The sequence below is a fragment of the Chanos chanos genome, chromosome 6 (genome assembly GCF_902362185.1).
Source record: "Chanos chanos chromosome 6, fChaCha1.1, whole genome shotgun sequence".
NCBI classification, from domain to species: Eukaryota; Metazoa; Chordata; class Actinopteri; order Gonorynchiformes; family Chanidae; genus Chanos; species Chanos chanos.
In genome coordinates, this window is record NC_044500.1 from 26,883,515 (window position 1) to 26,904,679 (window position 21,165).

Here is a 21,165-nt window from a genome sequence, read left to right on the forward strand (position 1 = left end):
CAACTGAGCAACTGTTCTGTGAGTGATTCTATGAAACGGACATATTTTCTTGAAGAGCTCGATTGCGGTTTGTAGACTGTAGTTTTATTAAGGTAAATGTTTTAACGCTTGTGTCTACTGAGCCTAACAAGCTCCATATTAACATGATAAGCACGTACCAGTCCGTGTCAATGATTGGCCACTAGGCGTCACCAAAGCACAATGTTGGGAGCCGTTTTCTCGGAACAGTTCGATTCTCCCCTTTGGGAGACATTGTCCCATCAACACAGTGCATGTATGTCAGTGGGTCTGCTGCTGCAATGTTCCTTATTACAGTACACTTAAAAATTCCAGCTTAAGCATTTTTAATTTAACAAATACAATGCTGTTCCATACATATTAAAATGAATGCGTGCTGATCCTTAACGGAGCTCTAATGACATAATTAATAGACCAGCATCAGCCAAAACATAATATTTCAGAAGCAGTGATGGTCATACAGATACGGTCTAAAATATAGTTAGTTACAGATGCTCACATTTATGTTGTCATTTTTATGTTAATCTCGTCCAACAGCGCAGCTAACCCTTTAAAGAAACGCGACAAATACGAAGTTGTGTTTATGTTGGTTGAGTATGTTACATGTATGATTGAACTGACAGCTTAGGGGAGAAATTTCTTTAATTAGTGAATGCTAAGCTGATTTTTTTTTTTATTATCATCGTCATCATTATTATTAGTGTTGTTATTTAATCAGATAGTCATCAACAGTGAATAGGCTAAATGTGCAGATTTTTTTTGTCCCACATTTATTCTGGTAGACCTTTGTCTTTCTCTCTTCCTTTTTTTTGGATTTGACCACCTATTTTGGCTTTATTTTCCATGAATAAGCACAAGTTTGGAGGGCTGCTAGCCGAGAATCCAGTCCCTTTACGTCATTCAGTTTGATTTAAAATGCGTTTGGAAATGCTTTGGCCTAGTCTGTACTACTGAAATCAGAGAGACAGAGAGTGCTGCAAACGTCCCCAGTAACAATGCAGAATATGAGGATTTCAATGTAAAATATGAAAATATTAAGAATACGAAATTTTACCCTTCAAGCTAACAAAACCGTCAGACGCCTCTTAGCATGTTTCTTCGACTTGTAGTCGAAGACATTTAGTGTAGGCTACAATTTATTAAAAAAAAAAAACTTGGTGTTTTACTACTGAGTTTCATTCTCATTTCGTTATGAAATATTTAACGGCTCATAGGTTTCTCTTTGTAATTACTCTTTATTTTGACAGACAGTCTCAGACTCATCTTAAGCCTTTAGCTGTTCGTCATTCTTCCATGGTGATGGGCCCAATCAGTCGTAGTAAGCTATTGACTGGAATGTTGGATAGCAACAATGGAATGTTAAGGCCTCCGCTCAGCTGTTGCGCTGAGTGCATGGGCGCATGCGCATTCCCGGACGTCAACATCCAGGTGTAGTCAGCAATATAGAGCACTGGTGATCTCATCAGTCGCTGCTTCTCGGTAGGAATTGCAGAGCTATCGATACAGATGTCTTTACTGGAGAGGCTGGACTGGCGGGTAAGTTACATATTCTTGATTATTTCGTTTTGTTTTGTTTTCCCCCTCTGGTTACACATGAGATGAAAATGTACCTTATTTAATTTTAAGCCAAAGGAGAGAGCGGTGTTTTTTTTTTTTTTTTTCTCCAGGTAAGCTATATACCACGCTCGGAATATATCCACATAGGGAATAGCGTCGCGTGCCACTGAACACTGGCCTGATACCAGAAGCGTGAAGTCCTAATAATAATAATAATAATAATAATAATAATAAAATAATAATAATAATAATAGCAATGACAACAACAACTACAACACTTCCATAAAGCATAAAAAATCATAAATAATATAAGCTGATAATTTATACGATGTTTTTCGGGGGAATAAAAGTCCGACTGAAATCAAAGGGTATGAAATAATTTTATGAAATCGAACAGCTGTTTCCTGATGAATCTCCTTTGGCCTTAATGCATTTTTGGAAAACCTCTGAGATCCAGAACGAATGCAGTTCCAAAGTACCTGGACCACCTCATTAAGCGGAGAAGTTTGGCTTTATGGCACAAATGTTTCTCATCTCTGTTTTTGATTTTTGGACTGTGGCTTTAAGGAAGAATATTTTAAGTGTTTTTTTCCTCTGACATAAAATAGTCTTCACTGAATCCAAGAGGCTCGCTTGTTTCTACCTCAAAATGCGAAAAGGTGGTTAACAACTGTTCAACAGATCTGAAGGAGGTGAATTTACAATTTCATACAATACACGGTCATTACAGGCTTTTGTTTTGTTTTAATGTATCACTATTGTCGGGACTGTCGTATATTTTAAAACATCAGTCGGAAATAAACCTGCTAGCACTTTAAGAACAAGACGTAATTTTTCCATTTTAAATGCAGTATGTAGCCTGTTGTGAGAAACTTGATCTAGCCAAGTGGTAAAGTACAGTTTGTGGTCCACGAGCTGTCTCAATTTAAATTTAAAGGGAAAAAGCGGTCCAAGGTCTGTGAATTTTATTTTCTTCAGTTGTTTCTACTCTGGAAGTTGATTAAACTCAGGCCGTTTCGCAGATAATTAAGACAGGTCTGTGTAAACGATGTGCATAATTAGATCCGTATTCTCATTGGCTTGTTTCTAACAAATTCATTTCAAATGACTAATGGGCTACTTTTTCTTTTTCTTTTTCTTTTTTTTTTTGCATCGCCACAACGTGCAAAATGAGTGACATTAATCGCAGGGTTGGTAAAAGATTATCTCGCAGACCATTTATCTCACGCAATGTGTGATTTAATCCATACAGGCTACATCTTTGTGTACAAAGATAGGAAACCTTACCTAAACTGAATCGATCTAGAGTATATGCATGGACTAATGTTAATAGATACCATTCATATTATTCCACAGGTAATCTCGTAATATCACATTAATCCCTACTACATTACCTATGTTCATTTTAGTTTTAAGAGGAGCCATTTTTTCGCAAATACGTTGAAGTTCTATTGAGAAAATAGTACCACTGGGGCAAAAAAAAATCGTTCTTAAGTAAAGAATTTTACTTTAAAAGAGGAACAATGTGGTGCAGATATTGGCTTTGGCTTGGCACTATGCATACAAAAACAGCCAAAAACAGTCTTGTGTTGGACGCTGCGGAGCCCCACCAAAAATGGTAATTAAGATGAGAGAGAATCTCAGCGAATCTTCTGCGCCTAGTGGTTTTGCAAAAGGAGAGGCGTTGAAACTGGCAGTGTTTAGAAGCGTACGGGTATAAGAGGCGGCATTCTTTGCTGAGGTCTAACGTGACTTGTAAATAGCCACAGGCTAGCAAGCCCAGGGCTTACATTTGATTCGCAGGTGTTAACGCAATCAACTAATGGTGCCAAGATATCCACGGAGGAGTTACACTCAGACGTGCATGTAGAACAAGTCTGTGCATAGAGTTAATTTTACAAAAAAGACTGCCTTCTGTATTCTGTAGAAAAGCAAATACAGAAAGAATGAATGCGAGTGTATTTTTGCAACATTGTCTCCGAATATTAAAAAGCAAAACAACAACAACAAAAGACGCATACAGCATACACAGAATTTCATGCAATTCACGCTCACGGTGTAACAGAAGAATGAGCACATCATCTTACTTACTTTACTGTACATGAAAAATCTTTTTTAAAAAAACTGCGTAAAACGACAACAAAATTTTATTATTATTATTATTATTATTATTATAATAATTATTATTATTATTCCTAGAAGCAATTTCAGTCGTGTGAGTAATAGGCCACCGCTAATAAAACGATCGTTAGTACTAGCACCATTACCGCCACCATCACCACCATTACTACTACTGCTATATAACAACAACAACAACAACAAGAACAACAACAACAACAATAATAATAATAATAATTAAAGTAACAATTAAAACGACAGTGATATCAAGGATTATAATAATATTCATCATCGACGTCCTCATTATTGTTTTTGCGTTGCTAGAGTTTCTGTTAAAATCGTATAATTTTCCACATTATGGTCCTGATTTTCTTCTAAGTTCTCCCAGAAATGTTTAAGACTGTGAGAATTTTTTTCATCAAATAGAATCATATTTAGACGGACAGTGCTAGGATTGGTCTTTCACTTGTAAAACTGACCAATTGGCAAACCGTTACTGCTTAGGGTTAATCATGACATCACGAGAAAGTAACGCCCACTTATAGTAGCTACGCAAATATAGTGATGATGCTTCCAAGGAAGATCAGCGAGTCAAGGATTGAATGTTGCATTCTCCGTCAGAGGGAGTCAAGTTTTCATATATTCGCCGTTTCTACCCATGACTGTTGCCTTACTTTTAACCGCGTCTCACAGGAACGGGACCCCTCAAATCACTGTTGTTAGATTGGCTTGTACATGTGGTGGAACACCTTCCTGTTGAATTATATTCCTCTTTGAAGACGCAGCAGTCTTTGACGTTGGAAGAGTTAATGCCTTATTCTTCACAGCGTTCTCCATACGATCTGGATTAAATCGAAGGCGACAGTTAGCGACTTTGTCAGCTCTCCCAGTGTAAGATTTGCTATTGTCAGAGGAAACATGTTGTGGAAGTTAGCAGACAACGTGAAGTACGAGGAGGATTGTGAGGTAAGAGAGGTTAATGATAAATAAACGCAGTGGTATTGGCTAGTTTTTGAATTTGCTCCTCGGTGTTACTCATTTCAAAGCCGTCAGGACAAATGCAAAGAAATTTTACAATTTTAAGTCATTCATAGCGGTTTTTACTTGTTTGCTTTCACTTGACGTCGCTGCAGCACTACTTCCAATATCAATGGTTGAAGAAAGCATACTGTTTTCCGTCATCTCTTTTTATTTTTCGCTAGATCTTAAATAAAAATGTTTTGTTTCTCTAAGATTATATATATATATATATATATATATATGGTTCCACTTTACTGTAAAGATTATTAGTCGATGTCGTTAACCCCATGTGATTATAATTTACCCCTTCCCACAGGCTACCTCTGGGTTCCTTCATCTATAGCAATTTGCAATATTCACCCAACATTTTTTTTTCGGTGTATTTCTCGTTGCAATGATTATTCCCTACTTAAATACGTAACCGCAAAACCCAAACGTACAATGAGTTTTGTGTTGTTGTTAGTGCTTTGACTATGGTGACAGCAAGATCGCTGCAATTGAGCGGAATACAGTCTAACAACTGGTGTCCGGTGTCGCCGGTGAACAAGTACTGTTCAATGCTCAGTATCAATAGCAGAATGGTAACTTGAATAAAGCTATCTCTAAAGCCATCTTTGCAGTAGAGGTGCAAATATGCAAATTTCGCAATGCAAAAGCGAAAATGAAGGAGGCTTTATATCTTTGCATTCATAGATTCTTGTTAACTGAACACACGGGTTTCTGATGTTCCCACGGATATTTGCTATTTAAAAGCATAATGTCATGTCGTTTTTAGTAGTCGTTCAGAATTTCAATCCCCTTTATTTTTGTCAAAGATAAAGTATTTGAATAAGAAACATGCACAGAGGAGGAAGGAGAGAAAGAGAGAGAAATCAGGGTTCAATCCTTTCCCACACACGGTTTTGTTTTGCGATGACTGTAGATGGCTGAATTTCGAAAACTGGCACTCTTGGTCTTCCCCAAACACCACAGCAACCAATATTTACCTGTATACATACGTTTTTATTAGCTGCACAATCGGAAATGCGTTGTTGTCTAATATTTGAAGAAAAACATTAATCCAAAATATGTCATCACGCCAAAAAAAGAAAGAAAAAAAAAAGAAGAAAAAAAAGAAATCTCGTGTGATCTTCCCGCGCGGTGATGCTAAAACTCATATGAACACATGAATTTCACACCTGTACTGTTTTTAATGTAATTCTGTCTTTTTTCTTCAGCAGGAAAGACACGATGGCAATAGCAATGGAAATCCCAGATTACCGCACCTACCTGCGGTGAGTCAACACCTCTACAGCCCGGCTCCTACACTCTCGCACTCGGCGAGCTCAGACTTCCAGCCACCTTACTTTCCCCCTCCATACCAACCTCTACCGTACACACAGTCAAGTGATCCGTACTCCCATCTAAGCGACCCATTCAACATAAACTCCATACACCAGTCCCCGACGTCGAACCAGCAACAGTCATGGCCCGGCCGGCAGAGTCAAGAGGGGATTGGATCACATGCAAGACCAGGGCTCGCCAGTCAGATTCTGGGTCTGGAGAGTGGTTCGTCCGGTGTGCGAAGAGAAGGATTTCGGAGACCGGAGCTTTTACCTTCACACGTTCACGGCATCGAATCATCCGTTATTGGTGAAAATATGGGATTGCATGACATGGGTCAGGGCCTCGAAGATGTTCAAGTGAGTAACTTGACTTTTACCAGTGATAATATTCACTAGTATTAATTTGGGATAGTTCTGAAGTATTTCAAGTAGGCGACTGTATGCCATAGACAAGACAAGAAAAAACACCCAAAACATTACCAAAAATAACGTCTTGTATGGCATATTTATTATTTCATGTTCGAATCACACAAAATTTAACCCTATCAGTTTGTAGTGTCAGTCGAAGAATCGTCGGCGATGTAATTTTGCTGACTGCTGTTAATTTCCGTTTGTAAAAATTTTCTGCAGCATGTGGAAGATCACGGTATTGTAATAGCCGACCAGACCGTCATCAAAAAAGGTTGGTGAAACTTCTTTTTTTCTTTTTAAATCTGTCCATATATTCAAGAGTGAATTTCAGTTCATCACATTTGTTGACACATTGGTTTGACTCCATACTTGCCTTAAATATTTGCCTAAGGCTTTTTGCAAATACATGAATATGTCTTGGACACTTTCTCAGTGGTTGCTGTCAGTCAATCACGTGTGAGCCTTTAAAGAAACTTTATTAAAGTACATCCAACCTAATTGATTTTTACAGCACCGTAATTCGGTATAGGGGAAGGAGGTTATATCCAGCAGGGTGATTCACTGTAGTATTTCTTTTGTCTTTCATTTTATTGAGACATCCTTTCTCCACCACAAGAAAATTATACTTGCTAAATATTGAAACAAATATTATTAATACTGAGTGTATTGGTGTAATTTCTAATTAATTCCTGAGTGAAAGGCTAATCTAATTTCCAATTAAATCCTGAACGAAAGGCTAATCTAATCTAATCTAATCTAGTCTAATCTAATCTAATCTAATCTTATTTGGGTTAAACCTATCTTTTAACATAATACAAAACTATTAATCTAACGAGTGGGATCAGGAGAGAAGTACTATTATTAGATGTTCAGTTTTGTGAGTTTTGACGTATGAAAGTGATGTCTTAATTGAGACATATTAAAGTGCGGCTGCTCCGTACAATGGGACCTGGGGACTGGGAGGGTTTGTGCTGAATAGGGTTTACACATGTATTGGTAATCCTGTGGGTCATGTGGTGCACTTAACTAATCTTACCTTAATCCCGAGTTTAAATCTAGTTCTGCGGCAGCATGAATGGAGACCCAAGAAAAGGAATTCTCTCAAAATGGCAGACTAGCTGACAAGCAGTGGAAGTTGTGCAATCCTAAAAATGCCCTTGTTGCCTCAGAGAGAAGCAGCCTAGTCCATCTTTGTTCCTTAAGCCTGTACTCTTTGCTCTTTTGAATGTGCATCAAGTACTGTCAAAGTGTAGTTTACTCCTTAAACAGATGCACACACGCACATTTTACACACACACACACACACACACACACACACACACACACACACACACACACACAAAATAGCCATGCACTGGGTGTGTCCAATTAGGTGTACACAGAGAATTGTTTGCACAGTCATTTGTTATGACATGAAATGTTTTTGACCATGCTAAAAGACGTTTTTTTTTTTCTTCTTTCCCCTGAAAGTCTTTCATCACTTCTCGACACTTCTTGCTGTTGATAGGAAGTTTTATTACATGTCTAATGCATGTTGATTTGTAATCTCTTCTTGGGATTTAGCAAAAAAAAATCCTCCGGTGAAATATTTTTGGATTCCTCTGAACAACAGAGGAATTCTGCATCTCGTCCCCCAAAAACTAGTGGCATTATACCAATATGAAAATCATACATTTTGATCAATATACATTTACATCTGTGAGGAGTGAAGACTTGCAAATTTCTAACAGAAAACTGAACAACCACAAAGGGCAAAAAAAAACCCCAAAAAACAAAAAAACCCACACAAGATCTGATGCAGCTTGTCAAATCGACAAATATTAGGTTAATTTGATGAGCGACCTGACTATGCAAATGAGCTGTCAGTTGCATAGGGAAATGAAGTTTTAAGCACTCATCTTATTCCAGTGTTAATGTGCAGAGATGACATGTGCATGTGTGGAAAATATGTCAGATCAGTAAAGTTTATTTGCTTACTTTATCACCCCTGTGTGCATCAGTTTGAATGCGGGGACCCAGGATACAGCTGTGGTGTGTGACCCGTCTGAGCAGATGTCTTGCTGTCTCACGCTACTGGATAATATATTGCTGCCAGCACGGGATATTGGCCCCATGCTGATTTGACGGTCTATAGGGTTCTGAATTGTCAGTCAGTAATTTCCACGTCTTTTAAGTCTCTGAACTGTTTCATTAAATTAACATTTGTGTCAGTGTTTCTGAGGACTAGATTACAGTGTAAATGACTTGAAGCAGTGTCCAATTCTTCTCCTCATCGCAATTTAAAATCATTTTAAAATTAAACTCCCCCCCCCCCCCCATTCCTGCTAAAAGCATTGCTTTCAGCTTTGTGGTCTATGTATAAGTACTACACATACAATATTTTGATGGAGGTACTCAACAAATATTCATGCATAATTTTTTCAAGAATTTTAACCTGAAACAAATATGCAATAGCATTCCAGTTTAAACAGTTTTAGACTTCTATGAAGCTTTGAATAGCTTCCAGGATGACTGCTTGTGATCTAACTGAAACCCGATGGGGCACATGACACTGGCTGCGGTTCAGTTTTCAGTCTTCGGTGTACTGTCTTGTGATTATCTGCGTCACCATTAGGACTTGGAAATGGGAGGCATCTGCCTGGTTTACAAACTTACACTGTGGGAAGCGTTACTCCTGGATCAGCACGACTGACCCAGTAGTTTGTGTTTCTTTGGTTGTGATCAGGCTTATATAGAGAAAATGATGGTTAACTGACATAGCATGAGTTTTTTTTTTTTTTTTTTGATATCTCATACGCTAAGGCCCAGCTGCACTCTTGGTGTCACAGTAGTCCAGAATATATCTAAGATAAGGCTAGTAGTTGTTTAGACCTGTTTAGGCAGGTCCACAAATGTGTGGTCTGACTGGACTAAGATTTGAGAAATGCCAATCGTTTTGTAAACATTGCTCACAGAATGGAAAAAGGAACGTGGGCTATGTGTGAGAAATATAAGGACCTTGCTGAGTTGCATTTTGTTGAGATATTGTGACTCAGGACTTTTCTTGACAGCTTTTAAAAGATGATAAATAGCTTTGCTTGCCTATAGGTCTAAATATCTTGGCTCTTGTCAGCTGGGATAAACTGCTCAGATACAGATGAAATGTTGTTTAGATAAGACACCCAACAGTTTCCTCAAGTGTCTGAAAAGAAGACGCCCACTGTGAAGATACTGTGAAATAACTCTTTTTTTTTTTTTTTTAAACAATCATCACACTGATTTTTCACACTCAGTTACAATACAGGAAGTAGAAGCTTAAGTCTACAGAATCAATATCTTGTCTGAACAGTCTATTTAAATTGTTTGTTAAGAAAACTAGTGATAAATATACTCATAGTGTCCTTGTGTCGTTTATAGGGAGTTTTGCTGACCAAGCTCTTGTCTGTCTTCTCCACAGGCCCGGTGTCCCTGCCCAAGGGGAACGCAATGGGGCTGTCCTTTCAGAGGGAAGCCCTCTTAGGCATGGTATCCAACCCCACAGAGGTCTTCTGCTCTGTGCCTGGACGTCTCTCTCTGCTGAGCTCCACTTCCAAGTATAAAGTGACAGTGGCAGAAGTGCAGAGACGCCTGTCCCCTCCTGAATGCCTCAATGCCTCACTGCTCGGAGGGGTCCTCCGCAGGTCAGCGACTTCCTCCTCATGCATGCATGCACACGCACACGCACACACACACACACACACACACACGCGCGCGCACGCACGCACGCACGCATGCACACATGCACGGATAGACCTTCATGTGCAAAACACATATGAATATATGTATCCATCTAATACATGGAATGAGCACGCACACCAGCTTACACTATATACACATCACTAACTTCCTCTCAAATAAATTAATACACATTCACAAATAAATACACACCTCACTATCAGTCAGAGGGTGGAAACTTGGTAAACACAGTTAAGTTATGTCCTCAGGTTTGTCCAATATTTCTAAGACTGTGTAACAAAGGCTACATTGCTTATGGCTATAAGTTTGTTATGTAAATCCTCAAACCTGTTTTGCGGAATACCCTGCAGTTATCTATGCATCAGCAGTTAAGAAAGAATTCTCTGACAAGTGTGGAGTGGCATGAAAGGTTTTATAATGCTCTGTTGATAGAAATTGAAGAACAACATGATCACTTGACCACTGGCCTTTCTTATCACAACACAAACACTTTGAAAACAGGTCCACTAACATCAGGACATATGTCTGCAGAGTTAGCCTTGATAAACAGTGGCTGATTTTTTACTGATTCTACTGTAATGATTTTTTGAGCTCTGGTAAGCTCTTTGAGTACTATTACAGTAATAATTCTGTACGTGTGTGTGTGTGTGTAATTATTGGATGAGTTATGTATGGATAAGTGTAAAACGAGAGTGTGAGACTTTGTTCATGTGTGAATGCAATCAGATAGTAGAGTATGTGCATGTGTTTATGTATGTGTTTGTGTTTGTGGTGGGGGTGGGGTCAGGCTGTTATTGGGTTGATTTTAATAGTGGCTGAGCAGTTGACCTTACGGCCCATATGCCAGCAGGCACAGTGCTGAGGGAGATAGGGGACTGGAGGAAGCTGGAGGGGAGGGCAGAGGGGTGGGCGTGGGGGGTCTTACTGACGTTCTCTGCTCCGTTGTGTGTGTGTGTGTGTGTGTGTTTGTGTTTGTGTTTTTTGCTGGGAATGCACGTTTTCTGCTTCCCATGTGTCTCAAACACACGCGTACTCATTCTCTCCCTCACACACACACACACACACACACACACACACACACACTCTCTCTCTCTCTCTCTCACGCGTACACAGCGACACTGTTAAGTAGGTCATGGAGCAGTATGAAGGAGGAGGGGATGGGTGCTTACACACCTCCCCAAAGATGTTCCTTCTCTCACCCTCCATGCAGGGAGTTGTGCCGGGCCTCCTCGCCACTCATGCAGAAATGGAGCTAACCAGAGTTTGTGTGTGTGTGTGTATGTTTTTAATACTAAACTCCGGAGCAGAAACATAATTTGCACAAGTGTTTGTTGATCCAGAGGGCTAGCAGAGCCTGTTTCCTTCTGATGCATTCTGGTTATTTGATGAAGTGATCTGTTTGGATTGTGGCTCCTAGCCAGTGAGCTTCACTTTGCAATCTTTCCTGCTCATCTGAAAAAGCAATGGTGACTGTTAGCTCGCTGCTACGTTTCAAAGGATTAAAAGCTTTTGGATGGAATACTAAACAGCATGTAATGTTTCAAAGATATCTTTTGATTATGATTATGACAAAACAACAACAACAACAAAAAACAACAAAAACAGCAACAACAAAAACAGCACATCCCATGTATTGAACCAAGAGTAAAATGAAAACATCATCCAGAACTGTTTGTCAGATAAAAAAGTAAAATCAAAGTACCGACCGACTAATTTCAAACTCACAGTTCTGGGTCTTTTCTTTTGCTGTGGTCTAATGGGGTTCTTTTTCCTCTTTATTCTCAGGGCCAAGTCAAAGAATGGAGGTCGTTGTTTAAGAGAGAAGCTGGACAAGATAGGACTGAACCTACCCGCTGGACGCAGGAAGGCTGCTAACGTTACCCTACTCACAGCACTAGTGGAAGGTACACAAACTCTTACTGTGGGGTTTTTACATAACTGTCACTCCTAGAGCTACGTCATGGTTGACCTGAGACACTGATTTGAATGTCAGCCATCCCACATTCTTTTCTATCAACAGATATTATGTGAACTGCAGACTTGACATTTACATGTTAGCATAATTAATTTTGGTGACTTGCTAGTCAACGCCTAGTCAGTTGTCTTAGATCTCATTTTGTTTTTCTCTCTGTGCAGTTCCTTCTCAATCAAAATCACATCAAAACATGCTCTCTTTGACGGCAGCCTGGCTTTTCTGTGTCTTTGAATGTCAAATGAACATTGTCATTTGTATTCAATGATCCAATCAGTTTGACATTTTGAGGTTAGCGAGCAGCTGGCCAGAATTCAGTAAGAAAAAAAGGCCCATGAAACACAGACTTGTGAATTCCACTGCATTCTACTAAGCACTGCCATTGATCAGAGAAGACAGGGACAAGTATAGGTTAGCAGTAACAAACATCTCACCAAGAGAGCATTTGCAGTAACCTAAATGTGTTCACTGTGTCTCCATAAAAAAAGGCTCTGCTGTCGTCTCTGACGAAATTGCATGCTAAACAAAAAGCACATGTTTTTCTAACTAGTAGACATTTTGTCTTGCAGCTTTACCTTTTTCAGAGTGCTTTGTAGTCAATTAATCAGTGACTCACAGAGACATAAGCAGTACGATCATGAGTGTTCCAGTGCCTTTAGTCACATGAAGTACTAATATATACACATACATGTATGTATATATATATATATATATATATATATATATACATACACACAAAGTTTTTTTTTTTTTTCTTAAACAGTGGCCTTCTTAATCTCACCATAAATGGGATGGAAGCAGTAATATGACTGGGGGGGCAGTGCTATTTAGAGACCTTCAGAGCTGAATTAGGACTTGTTATCACGCGTTGCCTTGCTCACGGGAGAAGCTGACCTTAAAAAAACAAGAGACTCTGAGAGTGATGTGTGTGCGCGTCAATTCAAGGCTCTCTTGGTTTGGTTGCTCTTATTTGGTGCCCTTTAGGTAGCTAAGACCATTAAAACCATGCAGTTGAAATTTCCTACAGCTAAAGGACACTCATATCCTCATTACTTTCAGACATGTTCCTCAAGCAAAGAATGTGAACCAAACAGAAGTGATATGCAGAAGTTTTTGTAACTCTGTTTGAGTGGTAATTGAATTTGTGGGTCTTCTCAGTTGGACACAATTTTTACAAAGTCGGTAAAACCGATGGTCCAAGTAAGCTAATTATGATTTCTCTCTCTCTCTTTTTTTTGTCTCATTCATAGGTGAGGCCGTACATCTGGCGAGAGATTTTGGTTATGTTTGTGAGACAGAGTTTCCGGCCAAAGCTATTGCGGAGTACCTGGGACGGCCCCACGTCGAACGTAACGAGATTAATTCACGAAAGAACATGCTCTTGGCTGCCAAGTGAGTCATTGCCCTTTCTAACAATACTCCGGAGTTATTTACTGGAAATACACCCAAATTACCGTAATTGTACCTCTGAAGAGTGGACTTCTCTACCCCTTGCCATGAAGTAGAACTGGTTCATGTTTGCAAAAGCAGTAAAGGTGTAAATGAATTTTCTGGGTTTTTTCGTTATCCCTGATTGTCAATAAGCAGTCATAAAACCACAGTGAAACAAAAACATTTTTGTTGATGTCTTGGAAGTTATAGATATTTTCTGGCTAATCAGTCCAATGAAGATTTATCGAGATCGCTGGTGAAGGAAAGTTTAGCATGTCTAATCCAGGAAAACGTATGCTGTCTGTAATCTGAAATGTTACCTCATCCAGGTACACTAGATGTTTCTTGTTCTCAGTTTTGCTAGGTAGTGTGGTTTTCCTTCAAATGTTTTGTGGTGATCTTCTCATAAAGTGCTGATACTTAAGCCAATGCTAGTAACCATCCTTCATTAGGCAGGGTGTCCTCCTCTGTCCTCTACTTCAGTCCAAGTGTTCATCTATAATCTGACTCTAATATGGGTTGTATAATCTCTTTCAGACAAATATGTAAGGAGTTCACCGACCTGCTGACACAGGATCGTTCTCCGCTGGGGAATTCTCGACCAGCGCCCATCCTGGAGCCAGGGATCCAGGGTTGTCTTACCCACTTTAGTTTAATCACTCACGGCTTTGGCTCGCCGGCTATCTGCGCCGCCATGACCTCGCTGCAGAACTATCTCAACGAAGCCCTCAAACAGGTGGACAAAATGTACCTGAGCTCAGCGGGCGACGCCCAGGGCTCCTCGGACGGAACCGTCAAAACTTCGGAAAAGATGGACAAACACAGAAAGTGAACAGAGATCGGCAGACTGTGCGACCTCATTTCCAGCCCCATTTGGACTATGCTGGACTGCATCGTACATCTGTTGTTTTTTAGTTGCTTTTACTGTTACAATATTAGATTTTTTCCCCCCCATTTTGTTACTTTGTCTGCACCCACCCCCCTTCTTCTTCACTGAGTTCAGTTTTAGCTTGATGCCCTTTTTTTAAAGATCTTGGTCTTCCAGAGCTTGTGTTTCTTTGAGGGCATTTCATTGCTTTGGGCCTCCAGTTGTAGTTTTTTATTTACAAGTTGTGCACTAGCTACAGCACCACCGTAGATATGTGGACTACATTAAAGATGATCGTCTGGATAACTTTCACCAGAAGACAATGAACAAAACAAACATACTAACTAAACAGACTTTTTTTTTAATGTCTGAAGAATATTCATTTCAAGAGGAGTGACTGTGGATGTGAAATCTAATTCGTCAGTTTTTGTTTTTGTTGTCTAGAGGCGGAAGCCTGATTTCTTTCTGCCCTCTTCCATGGTGCTGACCCCACCCCTTTTGTGGACTAGCCTTCGTCATTGGTCACAGTGTTATGGTACCTTTCTGTATGGGAGAATTCTTTCAATGCATGAATGAGTGTTGTATCAATCTTTATTGTGTTTTTTTTTAAGGAAAAAAAAACACATTTACAATCTTGTAAACACACTGAAAGCAGTTGATGAAATAGAATATTAAAGAGCATTCACGTAAAGCAAACTCTGGATTTGCTTATGGAAAACTTCTGAGAGAAGAACACACCAATGTTCTAACATTGCACCCTGAGTACTGGACAGCAAGGCCTGGTAACAAACAAAAGAATTTGCTGGGAAACAACAGATTAGTCCTCACCAGTACATCTCATCACGTATGACTGAGATCTGCGGAATGACCATCTGACCACATGACTCATCTGAGAGATATACAAATTTACATTTCCCCAAAAAGGTGATTGTGTGAAGCCAGGCCTTTAAAAGATTTACTGGAACAGTGTGAAAATCAGGCAAGCAAAGTGAATTGAATCAAATTGGACTGTGTTCTTTCCAAACCCCAGTTTAAAAAAATCAATAATCTCATCTAAATAGCTGACAGTTTCCGTTTATGGTTAGAATGGTCTTGTATGCATGTGAGTTTTGTGAGTATGTATTCATAAGCCCTGTAAATATGTCTTTCTAAATGAGCTATTAATTAGCTTTATATGAATTAGCTAGAAAGGAGGATTTTTTTCATCTACCTTGCCCTGAATGTAAATATTTTCTAATTTATGTTGTAATTTAAAGGGATTTGTAAATATCGGTACAATTCTGGTGTATGGTTTAACTTTCTAAAGATGTGTTAAACTTTTTATAAATGAGTTAGGTTTTTTTTTATCATATAGTAATTAGGAATTGGGAAAGACATACCTTATGAATATGTGTTTTAACTGTTTGAAAAATCATAGGGAATAAAAATGAATTAAAAAAAAAAAAAGATTTGTGAAGCATTCTGATTTACATTTGTTTTCTAGTCTTTTTCAGACTGTAAGCAATGGCACTAAGCAATGTCACACTCCAGTGCACACACACCACACTCACTGAAGCATGTTTGCTCCTTACTTCACAGGCAAGTCATGTGGACAGAGTTTCATTTTATTCATCTTTTAAACTAAAGAGCAAAATTGGCTCATGGTAGGGACAGTGAACATCATTATCTTGTTCGAGCTGCAAACGCACGCACACACACACATACATACAGGCAAAGCAGGATGGCTGCGTTGTCTGGGTGTTTGTTGAGGAGATTAAGAAAGCAGTGTGAGTGAAACCGATGCCAGTCACTTTTTTTGTGGGTATACATTAAGTTCACACCTGTTTTACTTAACCTTCTGTCTTACATGCTTTATTTATGAACAGAAAACTGAGAGCTCCCTTTTTTTTTGTTTTTTTTGGCAAGTGTTGTCTCGTTGTCTTTCAAATAGGCGTGATGGCTCTGCTGATTGGTTGAGGTAGATAAACCCATGCCAAGTACACTTACATGTTTTAAGTTTCCACTTTCCAGTCACACAGAATTCATGTAGATGAAAACATCTCATCATCTCTGCGACATTCAAAATAGCTCTACTTCATTGAGGCCTGAGCCACACGTTGACAAAATTAAAACAATTAAAAGTTACGCTCGACGGGATAGAACAATATGGAGCAATATGCATTTGGTGAAGTTTTGTATTGACACACAGTACCTTGCGCAGGATTTGCCATTACTCATCAGAACAAGATGATTTGCCAAGTGTTTGCAAGAAAATGCGTGTCACGCAGACACTAATAATTTGGCAAATAAAATGTTAACACCCTCCGGTGAAAGAAAAAAAAAAACTTTTGAAACACTTTGAATCAGGTCGCAGCTGTCTATGTGAGTCACTGAAAACTGGCTGTGTACACCCAAATACAAAACTTATTCATAATTTTAATCCCCAAACTGTAGGCCGCATATAGACCAATATGAGGCATTGTGTGCTCTGCTGAAGTCAGAGCCTAGTCAGATCAGTTTATTGGTAAAGGTGTGACAAACACAGGTTCCCAACACTGACGGACTGTTAGCACACCACACCCTCTGAAGATCTAGTGCTTTGATAAGGCTCTACCGGTATATGTTTAAACAAGCGGTTTATCAAAGTCAAGACCATTTTTTTTGGTTGTTGTTGTGTCATTTCTCCCAAACAGCATATGTGGGTTACCTGTAGGTAGCGACGGGGAGAAAATACGTTAAACACGGTGGTGTTCATTTGGCCGGATAGAAGACAGTCTGACAAACTAATAAAAGCTGACAGCAGAGCAAGTGTGAGCTTCTCCCTCAGAACCCGTTGGACCAGACTTGTGGCTTTGCTATCCCTGCCTACAGTTGACTGTAACTGCTTTCAGTTCATCTGGCTGAGCCCCCTCTCCTCAGTGCTGACTGAAAGATAAGTTTCACTGTTGTCTGCTGTCTTTCTCTCTCTCTCTCTGTTCAGGCAGACTGGAATAAGTGATGGTGGGCTCTTACAACCATTATTGCAATGACTTCCTCTTGTTCTTCAGACACCTGTTTACTTGGAAAGTACCAAACATACATAAATATGGAAATGCATTTTGTCAGGGCTAACCTCACAAGAGCTAGTAGATAGCCATATCTGGATGAATGTCCTGCAGAGTTTTTAATAAAATATGTTGTTGATTAAACAAGCGAATTTTGCCATTAATGTGATTTTTGGTTGCAATTCCTTTTTTTTCTACTTACACCGAAAACACAGGAAACAGAACACCGACTTGGAGTAGCTGCTGAAAAGGTTTCCCGGCTCTTTCAAACAGCCTATACTAAAGATGTTTATTTGCATTGGATGCATCTCAACTGCCAGACTATCAGTGTCATCAAGGTCTGTGTGAACCAGATTAAAAACATCTGTGGAGAAACCAACAGACAGATAACAACCTATAACAGCTTTTTTCTTTCTTTCTTTCTTTCTTTCTTCTTCTTTTTTTGCATATCCCTTTTGTAAGTACTGAATCAGAAACTGAGAAGGCTCTCATCCAGCGTCTCCATACGAAACCTCTTCCAGTATTTAATCGAATATTCAAATGTTTTCCTTTGTGAAGTCCAGACTTCAAAATAAAGTAAGAAAACAGCAAATTGCAGTTATGCACTGATAAAACAGGCCTAAAGCTGTAAATGGAGTTTCCAAGGACTAAAATTAGCATGTAAACATTTCCTAATGCTTAAAGCTGCATGAGATTTGCATACATTCTGTCTGTAATTTATTAGGATTCTCAAAGCAAGTTGTCATGTTTTATACATGATCAGCATAATTATACTTAATGTAAATTTTGACTGGATGATCGATGTTAATAGAAGTCACATAAAGCAGTGTTTCTCAAACTGTGGGCCGCAGACCGGTGCCGAGGAAACTGCCAGGTCCCTGCCCCCTTGACTGAACTTCTTGCTTTGAAAATACTGACATTTTATTCAAGATTCTTGAATGTTAAGCGTCCCGCCCACAAGAACTTTCTTAACATCTTAAAATCTTGAATAAAATGTTACTATTTTCACCTGGTGGGAGACAGAAGCACCGAGCATAATTTGATTGACACAGCGGCAGGGCTCTGTGGACCGGTAGTTCCTGGTTGCAGACTGGTGCCTGTCCGCGGACCACAGTTTGAGAAATGCTGACATAACAGTGACATGGCGTGTGGCTGTTTCAAAATGCTGGAACCTGAAAGTTGTGAAAAACTATGCTCTTTGTGAATGTGTTTACATCTTGTAAAATAACAAGCTTTACTGTGTTTTCTCTCAATCTGAGTGGTATCTCATCTTAAATTAGTGACTTTTGTGATGAACCTGTAGACATATAACTCCTGTGTTGTGCACAAGCATGCAATAGTCACGGAGGCACTGTTGTTTTAAAAATTCAGTGATTTGTTTTAATGTAAATTTGATAAAGCTGTCTGTGTCTAAGATTAGGACAAGTAAAATGAATAAAAATCTGGAACAAGTACCTTGCTGCAGTGTTCAGTTAGTTTTTAATACAGTACTTTGAAATTCGATATAATCTGTGTCCTCAGTTATTGATTAAAGAGTTAAATATTAAAGAGATAAAAGAGAGGTACGATGAGCACCACTATGTAAGAGTGAACGCACTCTATAGTACAAAGTTCCGCCATGACAAACTTACATGATGAATCTATAGCCTTGGTCACATTACATTTGTGTGCTGGGTCCCCTCTAGGAAAGGTTGTAGACACCTCTTTAATGAAGGCCTTAGGTTTCAGGGTAATGTATGTGTTTACTAACCAGTGAAACACTATCTACCAACACTAGGCTTGTTACTTTTCTGGGCTCGTTTCATTTTTGTGAGGTAGGGGTGTGTGTGTTTTTTTTTTTTTTTGGAATGCTCCCTTTAACAGGAGTGTAACTGGAGAAGGTCTGTCTGGAATACATTAAGAGTTATTTGCAGTTACACTAATCGCAACAGAAACTCCAAACCACTGTAACCACTCTATAATGCACAGTTAAAATAGCTTCGTCACATGTCCATCAGCATCACCCAGACTCATAACTGTTTTTGACATGTCAACGAGACATTACCGCAAATTCAGGAGGCCAAATGAATAACGCCACGAGAGAGAAAGAAAGAGAGACGGCGTGTGCCCGAGTTCTACCGAAGAGAGGTGGGAGAAGAAATTAATCTAAATTACAGACATCAGGCCTGAGCCCCAGCTAGGACGAGGCAGGCAGGGCGGCATGGACTACAAGTAGTGGTAGAGACAGGGGAGGAAGGAGAGGGAGGGGGTTGTCGGTCAACCATCGAATCTTAAAGTGAATCCTCTCTCCCGTTTTCTTTTCTTTTTTTGTGTCCTTTTTGACTCGTTCTGTGGGAATGTGGTGGCCTGTTCTTCCTCTTTCCCCGCCTCCCTCTCTCTCCACCCAAACACCCCTCCCTCTCTCTTTCCCTCTCTCACACATACTACCAATTAGCGTAGCCTGTCTATGCAAAGCCGTGGCCTTAACTCTCATGCTTCTCTCCGCAGCAGCAGCAGCAGACAACAGATGTCTGCGTTTCTAAGGGAACCAACTCTCACATCCGTGTAAGAACAGAATAAAGATCCTCTTGCCTCTTCTAACCCTTAAAGAAAGGATGACTTCCACACCATTTAAAGAGGTCACTTTAAAAAGACAGTTTTCTCCCCATAGGGCTGTCTCTTGTCTCCTATTGTGTAGCAACAGAGAAAAAAAAAGATAAATTACAGGATGGTTGATGCCACAGACTCAATCTAGATTAAAAACAGCTGTTTTTCCCCCCAACAAACATACAAACAACGTTGTCCACCTATTGAGTACTAAACAGTCCTAATGAGAACAAGCTGGTTGGCGCATCTTTGTTTTCCAATATGTGCTCGGCATGCTGAATTTGTTTTCTTTTGAGAGAACGCTGTCTTAAGGATGTTATGTGAAATATGAAATTGTGGCTATAGCCACGGGAAATGAGAGGCGATCTTCTCGTCTTCTGCAGTCGTGTGATCTCAGACAATCTCAGACAATTGCTTCCAAAGTGGATTATAGAAGTGATGCTAATCTAGTTCTTTTCTGAAGGAAAAACACATGCTCAGTTCCCAAGAAGCTATCATGCTACTGAGCATTAGCTGTGCTAATAATGCCTTAATGATGGATATGAGCACTGAAAGACAGAGGGAAGTGTGCGTGGGGAGTGTGTGTGTGTGTGTGTTTGGGGGGGGGGGTTGTCTGTCAGCCACCTGCTTGATTTAGAAGCTCTAAGAGCTGAAGATACGGTCTCCTGACCATTTTGGCAGTCTCTCTGTATCCCTGGCCCCGTTCCAAAATGACTTTATGCTCTCATGTCTTCTCCTCTACTAACACACACACACACACACACACACAAACCGACTGAATTGGCCAAAACAAAATGACAGTCAACGTGCCTGTGTTACCCTTTTTTTCAGCTCTTCTCAAAGATCATACACTGACAAAGAAAAGAGAGTGCTGGGATTGGGCCTCTGTCTTCCTTTTCTCTCACCCTCCTCTCACTCTCTTTAGCTTTTTACCTTGTTCTTTCACTCTTCAAGTTCACTCTTCTTGTTTCGGCATCTCTCTGAATCATATGCATTGTTGGCTGAGAAAACTAATTTAGAAGTTTCTGTATAAGTATACACTATACAATTAATTATACAGCTGGGTAGAGAGGAACGCAATCAGATGCAGGTCCATACTATTGGGCAAATGCATTCATTTCT

At 39.6% G+C, this 21,165-nt stretch overlaps 1 protein-coding gene across 6 annotated transcripts; it reads left to right on the forward strand.

Annotated features, from left to right (window-relative positions):
* The first annotated feature begins 535 nt into the window (after window positions 1-535).
* tfap2c (transcription factor AP-2 gamma (activating enhancer binding protein 2 gamma)) lies at window positions 536-14,398 on the forward strand. 6 transcript variants are annotated; one of them, XM_030777393.1, is made up of 8 exons: window positions 536-559; window positions 5,931-6,249; window positions 6,283-6,395; window positions 6,669-6,720; window positions 9,886-10,108; window positions 11,949-12,067; window positions 13,386-13,527; window positions 14,104-14,398. In XM_030777393.1, exons 1-8 carry the CDS (start codon window positions 536-538, stop codon window positions 14,396-14,398), a joined length of 1,287 nt encoding a protein of 428 aa, XP_030633253.1. The 6 variants fall into 6 exon arrangements, with proteins under 6 accessions (XP_030633253.1, XP_030633251.1, XP_030633250.1 ...); XM_030777392.1 differs by lacking the exon at window positions 536-559 and adding an exon at window positions 4,612-4,659 and having other exon boundaries at window positions 5,934-6,249; XM_030777391.1 differs by having other exon boundaries at window positions 5,931-6,395.
* Window positions 14,399-21,165: the final 6,767 nt, after the last annotated feature.

What these genes read in the sequence shown, in the direction of transcription:
- tfap2c (XM_030777388.1), top strand. Translation starts at nt 4,612, where the DNA reads ATGTTGTGGAAGTTAGCAGACAACGTGAAGTACGAGGAGGATTGTGAG. An exon ending in CTCGGAGGGGTCCTCCGCAG is followed by an intron (nt 10,109 to 11,948) that starts GTCAGCGACTTC and finishes CTTTATTCTCAG; the next exon opens with GGCCAAGTCAAAGAATGGAG. An exon ending in AACATGCTCTTGGCTGCCAA is followed by an intron (nt 13,528 to 14,103) that starts GTGAGTCATTGC and finishes AATCTCTTTCAG; the next exon opens with ACAAATATGTAAGGAGTTCA.